Source organism: Gymnoscopelus microlampas, assembly GCF_963454915.1.
Source record: "Gymnoscopelus microlampas genome assembly, chromosome: 7".
Taxonomy (NCBI): domain Eukaryota; kingdom Metazoa; phylum Chordata; class Actinopteri; order Myctophiformes; family Myctophidae; genus Gymnoscopelus; species Gymnoscopelus microlampas.
In genome coordinates, this window is record NC_139944.1 from 52807346 (window position 1) to 52819326 (window position 11981).

Sequence of the window (11981 nt, forward strand, 5' to 3'; positions counted from 1 at the left end):
TGACTCAACCATTACAGCTGATGGCTTGGTGATCATATAATCCTGTTGCTGTAACAATAGTTAATATGCATATTCATTTATGAATATTCATGTTTTATAATTATATTAATGTTCTTTCTCATTGGTGTTTTCTATAGGATGTTTGTCCTAAATTTTGGATATAAATAAATACTGAAGCTTCTGCTGTACAGGTGCAAAATGTTTTTGAATAAAGTCTGAATAGATCATGGAATTGTCCTGTGGATTCTTGGATTTAATTCAATGTGAATGTAATTGATATACAGCAGTTAAGACTTATGCTTATGTCAATCACATCATGCATCACTACATAGATAAACATACATATGGAAGGACCACAATGCTTTTTATCCTTTTGATAATGGTGTGACAATATATACATTTTACATGTTTATCATCAATAAAGAGGTCAAAGTCGAAATGTTGATATGTCAACGTTATAATTTTTTTTTTAAAATGTCTCAAAATCGTATGAAAGTATATAGCACATCACAACGCGTGGCATCGCAATGTGTTGTGAGCTTGCAGATCGCTATTTTCTACTCATGTACATGAGTAAAAGATAATATTTCTACTATTGCTACAAATTGCTACAAAACCTGTAGGCCAATATAATAATTTTGGCCATAAACAAGAAGCTGAAGGGTACATTTATGTCTGATGTACCCAGGGCCGCATTAACCGTGGAACCTAGTGGAACTTGTGTTCCACGGCCCGCAGCCTGCAGGGCCCTGTGAGAATTGTGTATTTAAGTTTCGTGTATTTAAAGAAAAAATGTTGATTTATATTGGTCAAATAGAACCGAATTAGACCCGAATTAGACCCGAAAAATTACATGTACATTTGCCTTTGGTTTTGTGGTGTTCCACGGCCCTGAGGGGTCTCAATGCGGCCCTGCATGTACCTGATGTGCATTTTCAAATCGTGCACCTTTACATTTATACTTAAAGACCAATTTTCAAATGTTTTATTTTCTTCCTTAGTGCCCACTCTTCTTGCATCCTTCTACCAAATAGCCTATTTTTTGTTTTGAAGACTTTTGATTAATAATCTGATTCGTTATTAATAATCTAAATCTGCAAAGTAACTTAACTAAAGCTGTCAAATAAATGTAGTGGAGTACAAAGTACAATATATAAACGTCTAAACGTTATCATATGACTAGCCTTGATACAAGACTTGGATGATCTTTAAAATAGTGTTTGCACTTTCTCCCTTTTTGGTCCGTACATATAGCCTGGCTCCAGCCCGTGAATCGCTAGCCATGCCCATTAAAAAAATATGTTCAGGCGATTCTGAATGTGGAGTGAAACGAAATGAAAATTCAGGCTGAGTGTCAGGCTACCGTACATATCCTCATAGAGCTATAATGTATCAGAGTGCAATACACCTCCCAGCCGATAGGGTCGCGTAGTCGAAAGCATATGGAGAAAATGGCCACCAATTGGATTTAAATGCTTTTTATTGAACAATACGGACGACACGGGTATTTCTGGGGAACCGTACATAATTCTAACATCCGTGGCCATGGGTTCAAAACTTTATATTTGACATTTAAACGTTAATGTAGATGTACAGTCCGAAAAGGAAGAAAGTGCAAACACTATTTTGAAGATCATCCAAGACGGGCACAGTGACAGATCACCGGTCTTGTGATCCAATCCCATGCCTATCATACGACGTGATGGCGTCATCACGTCACGCACGTATTACGTCTCGCCATTTTCCTGTTGTTGCTAGGTAGGTCAACAAGCTAAACTAACTGGCCATCTTTTAACATCTTCAGTCAGTTAAACATCAAAAACACGTAAACATTGATAGTTTTAATAATAATAACTAGGCTGTTTATGTTCCCGTCGAGATGGACGAGGAATACTATGGAACTGTTGGAGACTGGGATGGACCGGAGGGGAATAATATGGTAAATATATGAAATATTATCATGACTTGTTGCTGTGTTTGTGTGTGTGTGTGTGTGTGTGTGTGTGTGTGTGTGTGTGTGTGTGTGTGTGTGTGTGTGTGTGTGTGTGTGTGTGTGTGTGTGTGTGTGTGTGTGTGTGTGCGTGTGCGTGCTAGCTTAGCTCATTGGTTATCAAAGTGGAACCTGGGGACTCCCTAGAACCCCTCGGACCCCCAGGGGTCCTTTGGGGAGGGGTTCTACTAGGGAGTCCCCAGCAAAAGTAGTTACTATAGCATCACAATCATTTTAACCACTCAAAAATAGCAGATCTACAAGCTCAGCAGATCTGCTATTTTTCAAAAAATCTTGTACATTTAATAGTGAACATTTTTAACACAAATCTTTGCTTCTGGGGGGTCCCGCTGGCACAACATAATTTTCAGATGGGGGTCCGAGGCCAAATATTTATCAATTTGGGGGTCCTTGACCTGGAAAAAGTTTGAGAACCATTGGCCTATAGCTCAGGAAAGCTGCCATTAGTTAAAGGTTCCTTTTATAGAACATTGGGTTCTCAAACGGTTTAATTTCAAGGACCCCACAATTACTCTGAGAGATACAGACCCTGCAGGGGCCAATTTGGAACCCTGGACCCCCCTTCTCTTTGAGAACTACTGATAATAGAAGATGGCTTATAGCTGTTGATGATTTCTTGTATGTTATTGAATGTCTTTAAATGTCTTTGTAAGAGCCATTTGAGCCATATATATGATAACTTGTTAATTGCTTGTTAATTGATGATGTCACTGCAGGGCTTGGTTAAGGCCAAGTTGCCTAGGTACTTAACAGGGCTGTAATTACCAGCAGGTGTTGCCAGCATAGACATATAAAGGTAGACGCCTCCTTCGGCTCTGAGGCGTCTGTATCTCGGGCGCGCACCAGCTTCCGCCCTTAGTCTCGTGCGTCACAGAAGGGGACCACCATAGATATAGTAGACTGAGAGAACGAGAGGAATCCATGGTCTCGAAGGGCGGATCCAAACCCAGGCGCCTGGAGCAAGGCGCGTCCTCCGATTGCTTCACCAATCTATGTCCCCGCCTCCCCTCCCCTCCCCCCCCCCGGTCTGTGCAGTGTGCACGGAGCAGGCTGACGTCACCAAATTTAGAGCGACGCCCCTCTGCACTCTGGTTGGTTAGGAGTTAACAAGGTCCTAAGACCATCGTTCCTGCACCGTTCGCCCAGACGTTTTTCTTTTGAAACAAAAAAAAAGGCTGGGATTCCGAGGCTATAGATATAGAAACCTAGATACCTCATTGGCCTCTGCAGTACATTGGAGCAACCTGTATCGCAATACTTGTATCACTTCCGCCCTTAGTCCACTCATAGTGACTACTGGCCAATCACAGCGCTCACAGCGCTTTCACTACTGGCCAATCACAGTGCGTCTTTTCCGGGACTTGTCAGTGCAATGGTTCTCAAGAGACCCACCCCGAGCTGCCTCTGATTGGCCTACCAAACGTCCCCTTCTGTGACGCACGAGACTAAGGGCGGAAGCTGGTGCGCGCCCGAGATACAGACGCCTCAGAGCCGAAGGAGGCGTCTACCTTTATATGTCTATGGGGATTACTGGTTGAGAACCATTGCACTGACAATTCCCGGAAAAGACGCACTGGGATTGGCCAGTAGTCAAAGCGTTGTGAGCGCTGTGATTGGCCAGTAGTCACTATGAGTGGACTAAGGGCGGAAGTGATACAAGTATTGCGATACAGGTTGCTCCAATGTACTGCAGAGGCCAATGAGGTATCTAGGTTTCTATATCTATGGTTGCCAGTGGCAGAGGCAAACAGTTTTCGACTGTGTTCAGAGAAGCTGGTGGTCTGACTGTAATCCAGTGTGTTCGTTTACTAATGTATTATTTATTGTATGCTAAAGTGAATGGCACTACAAACTACAGAGAATACATCATTTGTTGATGAATTACACAGACGTTTTGGACATCAATTATTTGAGCACACGTCAGAACTCCCTCGGCAACCAGTAGCACCTAAGTATAGGATTTGGGCACTACTACAGTCTTGATGAATTGAATACACAGGACCACAATGGAAACAACAAGCCCTCATCAGGGCTTTTTGTGTTATCCTTTTTAGCATCATTGTACAATCACACCTCTGCACTATTTGCCAGGGATTAAAAAAATAGCTCAAGCTCATAGCCGCACTATGAGCTTGTAGATCTGCTATTTTTGAATAGCCAAAGTATACAATATGGTTAAAGTGGTTAAAATGATTGTGACGCTATATTAACTAATTTAGCTGGGGACCCCCTGATACCCCCCCAAGGACCCCTGGGGGTCCCCGGACCCCACTTTGAGAACCGATGCTTTACACAAAAAAGAAAGATCATAAAAATAAAATAATAAAATTCAAATAAGAGGAAAGCATAAAGAAACAAATCAAATGCGCACAATACTATAAAAAAGAACATGGAAAAAAAACCTACAGAATATTTGTCAGATTAATGATTGCGATAAGCAAGGTTAGAGTCCAGACTTTAGAGCAGGGTTCTGCAACCTTTTTGACATGAAGTGCCATTTTTTTTTAAATTGTCTTGATAGTCAGTGTGCCGTATCAACATTACATTTAAATGAAACACTACATCAAAATGAAATATTTCCAACCGATTTTGATTGATTATTCATTAACCTTATTTTTCTTTTGTAATATTTTCTTTCACATCAGGACATTGTAATGATCATTAGACTCAGAACAATAACCCACCTATCTCCCAGACTGCCTCCCCAGTCAGAGTTAGGAGTTTGAATGAATGTAGAATTATGTGCAGGATGTAATTTACAGACAGATGTGAGGGAACTACTTTTTTTTATAAACCACTCAAAAAATGTAAGGAAACTTGAATTTGGGCCATTATATCTCCCCTTTACTAATACCAATCAGTAAAGTGTTACATATTATTTTTATCTGTGATTAGTCACCTTTACAACGAGGTACAGCTTGTTAGCATCGGGCATTCATGGAATGAGCAACACAGGCAAACGTGTGGGTAGCGCCGAGCAAAAATGTGCCAAAATCACCCAATATGCTTTTGCTGGTAATCGCTCTTGTTTTGAACGACCTGCCAGCACACACCTGCTGAGAGGTGGGTTCTGCAACTTTGCGTTCTGCAACATGGGTTCTGCAACTTTGTTGAGTTTGTGTATGCTCCAAGCAGCAACACTGCCCCCATGGAAAGATGCCACGTTTGTCCCTTCAGGATAAGGCCCGTGCAATAGGGCAAGTGAAGCTGGTGTTCCGTTACGCAGATTATGCATTATTTGATGTCAGCCCTGGTAGCATTTGCAGGCCGGTGTGTGCCAGTCAAAGGTGTGTGTCTGGCACCTGAGCATGGGCCCTGCAACTTTGACATCTGTCTTTGGTACCGTTGTGCAAATCTTGCCTGTAAATCTATGGTTCCTCAGTGAAGCAAGGGGTCTGGGTTGTTGTCTTCCAGGTTGACTTCACCAGTCTCACAGAACTTAATCCTAAATTTGGAAATGGTACCAGGGCTAACACCAAATAATGCTGTCACTCTGCATAACGGAACACCAGCTTCACTTGCCCTGTTGCACGGGCCTTATCCTGACAAAAGTGGCATCTTTCTATGGGGGCAGTGTTGCTGCTTGGAGCATACACAAACTCAACAAAGTTGCAGAACCCATGTTCAGGTGCCAGTCACTCACCTGTGAGACAGTCACACACCTGTGACTGGCACACACCTGAAGTCCGTTGAATGTCATGAATGTCACAACATTGAATGTCAGCAGAAAAGTCTAACAGGCCATTTTGGCACATTTTTGCTCGGCGCTACCCACACGTTTGCTTGTGTTGCTCATTCCATGAATGCCCTAATCAACGATAAAAATGATATATAACACTTTACTGATTGGTATTAGTAAAGGGGAGATATAATGGCCCAAATTCAAGTTTCCTTACATTTTGTGAGCGGTTTATATAATGTGTATATATATGTTTTATTTTATTTTAAAAGACAAATCCTCTCTCTCACACTTATGCTAGCGTGCCAGTGCTCGTCCCCTCCGGGCCAAGGTTGGTACCCATCCCATGCCTTAGGCTGCCTAGTGCCTACCCCTGCTCTAGAGTATGATGGATGTTTATTTTGTCTTTTGTATTAGAGTAGCCAATTATTTGTTACCCCCCTTTTCTCCCCAATGTAGCCGTTATGCCAATTAATTCCTCCCCACACACGTCTGTGTTGTCACTGCTATCGTATCCTACTGACTCAGCCCCCCCCCAGCCTGTAGGAATACCCCCTGTTGAAGACCCCTGATCTATATATAAAGACATAGTATATCACTTTTATTTTTTTAGGAGGATGTTATGTTGAAGAAATAAAGCATATAAACGTGATTAACTTTATTTTTCAGGAGGATGGTTACGTAGAAGGAGAAAACGACGGGAAGATCCAAGAGGATTGTCTCACAAAGTTCTCCAGCAAAGATTACATCATGGAGCCTGCTGTCTTCAACACCCTCAAAACGTACGTAATGTATGCGTCTGATCGGTCGTACATACATACCGTACCAATAGAACTGGGCGATAGGAAATTCAAAACATGTTCACATTTTCAAGGGTCCATTTGGTTCCATTTGTACACTTGAGTGTACACAAATGGACCCTTACGGGTCTGTCAGAGTTGAGAGTATAGTACACTTTCAGAGTTACAGACCTGTGAGGGTCCATTTGGTGGTCCCTGGGCCCAGCGTTTAGAACCAGTGGTGTAACATACATACACTGAATGTATGGATCTTGAATCCATATATGCTGAACAGAGTAAGTATGTGCTGAACAGAGTAAGTAAGTACACGATTAGTCAACTCTTTGTCATGGAATAGTCAGGAATTTGTCGACTTATAGGTTGGTTGATTTAATAAATAAAAAAAGGAAAATAGTGTTATCTGCAAACAATCATGATGAGAGCAATCTATTCAGGTAGCACATCCAACATTTCAAATCAATGGAGAACAAAGTACTCACATTTCCACTTTTCGTTTATTGGTGTGTGCCAATAAAAAAAGAAATGTGAGTACTTTGTCCTCCATTGATTTGACATTTTGGATGTGCTACCCTTTTGGGATGTTTTTCAATTCCTACTTTTGATGTGTATACTGGACTTTGGGTCTAGCACTCCACTGAGAAAACCCATTGTTGATGCGCAACCTCTTTTTCTTATTTAGCAATCTATTCAGGTTGGTGAGGTTGAGAACTGTCTGAACATCCTAATGTTGATTTCACCATGGTGGCTACTAGGGGTGGGACGATATGGGTATCTCACTGTGGCAATATTAGGCCCCCGATAACAATAATATCACGATATTCGATATATTGCAGGAAATTTCACCAACGATATATCACGATAGTCCTTGTATTCAATTCATAAACACATAAAATAGCACCAAACAGTTCAAAATCATCATCACACAAATACAGTCGGAAAAAAACGTATCACAAAAAAAATATATATATAAAAAATATATATATTTAATATCGATATTTTTCGGCAGTATATTGATTAATATATCGTCCCACCCCTAGTGGCTACTGGCTATTGAAAGTTACAGAGTGGCAGAATGAGAAGGTTATATCTAGAGTTTACAAAATATATGCATTTAAGAAAGCATAAAAATGACTAATCAACTAACATAGTCTTGGCTGACTAAGAACAAACTGAGTGATTAATGGACTATTAGGAGGAAAAAGCCCTACAACAACAGAGTAAGGGTCAGCAGAAAGATAAACAGTGTTTTCTGCTCATACTGTAGGTATTTCCAGGCCGGTGGGTCTCCAGAACACGTCATCCAGCTCCTGTCTGAGAACTATTCTGCTGTGGCCCAGACGGTCAACCTGCTGGCAGAGTGGCTCATCCAGATGGGTAAGACTTAGACCAGGGGTGGGTAGTGAACCAGTGTTGCCAAGTCTGCTTATTGTAAGCGACTTTGGAATTGTTTTTCGGTGAAGTGGCTTGTAAATATTGGTAGCTGTGTGGGTTACGTTTTTTGGGGGCTTGTATCTAAAGCAGGGGTTGGCAACTTTGATGATGGAGAGAGGACCACTATATTTCCACACTCACTCCAGAGGGCCACATTGCATATACTGTCGGGCCATTTTATGTCACACAAACGTAACAAAAATAGCCGATCTACAAGCTCAAAACTTGTAGATCTGCTATTTTTGAATTGGAATCCTGATATTTATTGCTATTCTTTCATTGGAATCCTGAAAAGTAACATTTTTATTTAATTTCAAATGCATGTAGTTATATGAACTTAAATACAAATACATTGGACATAAAAAGAAATTATCCTGCAGGCCGCATTAAGTGAAGGTGGGGGCCGCATGTGGCCCCCGGGCCCCCAGTTGCCCATGTGTGATCTAAAGTGTAGTTGCTTATTTGGGCTTGTTTCACAGTGTTGTTTAAACCAGTGGTTCTCAAACATTTTCATGCCAAGGACCACCGAATTAATATGTGATTAAAATGTTTCTAAATAGTATAAAGAACCAATCTACAAGCTCACAACGCGTTGCATCTTGACGTGTTGTGAGCTTATTTCACTACTTTAAAACTTTAAAAAATAAAAATAATAAAAAAGGAACGGTTTTGGACAGATTTCTGCCCAGCAGCAGCATGATGTAAAATTACTCCTTTTCTTTGGTGTTATCACATGTGTAGAACCAGCTCAGGTCTTTTATTTGTGGGTGTTATCACAGGTGTAGAACCAGCTCAGGTCTTTTCTTTGGTGTTGTTATCTTCAGGTGTAGAACCAGCTCAGGTCCAGGAACGTGTGGAGAATCACCTCAAGAGTCTTCTGATAAAGCACTTTGACCCCCAGAAAGCTGACTCCATCTTTACAGTGGAAGGAGAGGTGAGAGAACTCAGAACCTAATGTACGTTAAGGGTTTAATTTCACCGTGTTAAGAGCTAATCTCACATGATGTACCGTACATCTCACAGTTGAATGATTTGGTTGTTTAACTAACTAATTGGATCGTCATGTATTACATTTTCCCCCAGATCTTAAAGCTAATATATTGTGTGTAATTTAAAATGTTACAATAACTATTATTTTTAAACAACTGACAATTTGTGAACCGCTTCACCAGCAGATAGTATCTCTGTACTGAATCCACTGGATCCACTGCTAACCAGTGTTGATTTTGACAGCAAATTTGGATTTAGTTTTTTTAGTCATAGTCTTTTGAATAAAATTCCATTTAGTTTTAGTCATATTTTAGTCATCTGAATTGTTTTACCTTTAGTCTAGTTTTAGTTCAAATACATTTTTGGCAGGCCGTGATGGCATCGAAATGATTTTCACTTCAGCTGCATGCTGAAATTAGCCGATCTACAAGCTAACTACACGTCGGCAACACAGCGTTGTGAGCTTGTAGATCAACTATTTTTGGTCTCATGGGTCTGTGCGCACCCATGATGACTTGCCTTAGTTCTACTGGATCTCTTCTCCACTTGACCCTCCCTAACATTTTAGTCTAGTTTTTAATTGTTGACGAAATTGTCGGTATATTTAGTCATAGTTTTAGTCGTCATAGCTTAGTTTTTATTTAGTTTGACTTTTTATTTCGTTTTCGTAAGTGACATTTCAATTCACCTCCCCGTCAAATAGTTATTTTTTTAACTTTCCTACAAGATTCGTATTATTATTTCTAGGTTAGTGAATGAGGCCCAATATGTTCTTGATTTGATTCCGATGTTAAATGTTTGTCATGTTGTGTTCAGACGCCTGCTTGGCTTGAACAGATGATCGCCCACACCACATGGAGAGACCTGTTCTACAAGCTGGCTGAGGCTCACCCTGACTGCCTGATGCTCAACTTCACCGTTAAAGTATGAGATCACTCAAACGCTACAGATTGGTTTTATTTCAGTAATAAAAAGGAAAATCAAATAGTTGATATAGATGTCTAAAGAGGTTTGTTTACACAACTCAATTACAAATGATTTTAAGACACATCTGTCTGACAGAATGTTAACCCATTTAGACCGGGAAAGAATGTGTGTCTTTTTTTAGATTTCTTTGGGCTATTCAAAAATAGCAGATATACAAGTGTACCGAGTGCCGCACTATGAGCTTGCAATCTTTTGAAAAATCTTGACAATTTGTGCAAATATTTTTTTAAAGCGAACATTTGTCAAATATTTTGTTCCAGGGACCTCCAGAAGCACAGATTTGAGTTATGCTATCTACGCTATGAGCTTGTAGATCTGCTATTTTTGAATAGCCAAAAGTAGATAATGTTAAAGTGGTTAAAATCTAAATCTTTAAAAAATATATATTCAGAGATTAGCAGATTCAAAAATAGCAGATCGACATTGTATATGTATATCTGCTGTGTATCTGCTATTTTTGAATAGCTAAAGACATCTAAAATGACAGATGCGTCCCCGGATTGAAAGGGTTCATTTTAATAATGGATGACTCAACTCAACTTTCAACACATCACTGGTTTACGGGTGTAAAAATCATTGCAGTTTCATAAAAAGGAGGTAAAAGATAGAATGTATCTTTAATACATGGCTCTGGGCTTCAGCTCATTGAGACCTCAGGTCACTGACAGCAGATGGAAGGCTCTGTGTTCTGGTCAGCTGTGACAGCTTTGCTGTTGAGCCTCTCAGGAATAATATTATGTTCAGTGTGGATCTGCAGAGAGATGCCTGGGGGCGTTATTGTTATTTTTTAAGATAATTATTTTCAGCATTTCTGCCTTATTTCCTGATAGTGACACCGAGAGAGACATGGAAAGGCGGGAGAGAGAGGGAATGACATGCAGCATAGAGCCCTGGTCTGCTGTAAAACGGACTATATATATCGGGGCGCCGATGGCCTAGCGGTTAATGTAAATGTAAAATGTGTTTTTGTTATTTCAACTCTGCAGTTTACTCACCGAGACTTTGTGTTGTGTTGTGTTGTGTTGTGTTGTGTTGTGTTGTGTTGTTGTGCATGTAGCTCATCTCAGACGCAGGGTACCAGGGAGAGATCACCAGCGTCTCGACGGCGTGCCAGCAGCTGGAGGTGTTCTCCAGGGTGCTGAGGACCTCTCTGGCCACCCTGCTGGACGGAGGAGAAGACAACCTGGAGAAGAACCTTCCAGAATTTGCAGTAAGACACACACACACACACACACACACACACACACACACACACACACACACACGGCCCACACACACACGGCCCCCCGTGGTACAAAAAAAAACAATAAACCAAAAAATGTGCAAACTATTCCAGCATGTTGAAGTGGTTCTCAAAACCTTTTTCATGCCAAGGACCCCCAGAATAGAAGATTTGTAAAAATAAATAAAAATAAACTACATTATTCAAAAAATTCCAAACATTTTTTATATTTTTCAAAAGATGTTCATAAATAGTAGATGAGCTTGTACATCTACTATAATAGAAAACGTATTGAGGTTGTTTTTTCTGACTGTTGTTAGTGTGGTTGCCCTAACAGGGCCCTAACAGGGCAACCAGACTATTGTACTTGTCTGACTTTCTTATTATTTTTATAGATAAACTTTATTTTGTCCCGCTACTCCTCCCACAGTTTTTGCGGCACACACTCGTGCCATACAGTATGTCAAATCGACTGGCTTCCTCGGGAATCGTGTGCCGTTAATGGCGGTGTGACTTAACCCATTAAGACCTGGAACTGTGTCATTTTTAGATTTGAGCTAAAAAGCATTATTTTACACTTTGGGCTATTCAAAAATAGCAGATATACAAGCTCATAGCGCGGCACCGAGTGCCGCGCTATGAGCTTGTAGATCTGCTATTTTTGAAAACTCGTGAAAATGTGTGCAAATCTTTGAATGTCTATATTTTTAAAGCGAACATTTTTAACTCAAATATTTGCTTCTGGGGGTCCCTGGAACAAAATATTTTGATGGGGGTCTGTGGCCAAATACATATAATTTTGGGGGTCCTTGACATGAAAAAGATTGAGCACCACTGATATAGAAACATACGTTTTTCAGA

At 40.5% G+C, this 11981-nt stretch overlaps 1 protein-coding gene across 1 annotated transcript in view; it reads left to right on the forward strand.

Moving 5' to 3' along the window:
• Positions 1 to 1767: 1767 nt before the first annotated feature.
• The window catches only part of LOC311049190 (negative elongation factor C/D), a 26768-nt gene continuing 16554 nt past the window's right edge, over positions 1768 to 11981 (forward strand). The window contains exons 1-6 of the mRNA XM_084062683.1: positions 1768 to 1939; positions 6360 to 6472; positions 7755 to 7864; positions 8746 to 8855; positions 9728 to 9835; positions 10956 to 11108. Coding sequence (XP_083918809.1) covers positions 1880 to 1939; positions 6360 to 6472; positions 7755 to 7864; positions 8746 to 8855; positions 9728 to 9835; positions 10956 to 11108 — 654 coding nt within the window. The 5' untranslated portion in view covers positions 1768 to 1879. The remainder of the gene's footprint in view (positions 1940 to 6359; positions 6473 to 7754; positions 7865 to 8745; positions 8856 to 9727; positions 9836 to 10955; positions 11109 to 11981) is intronic.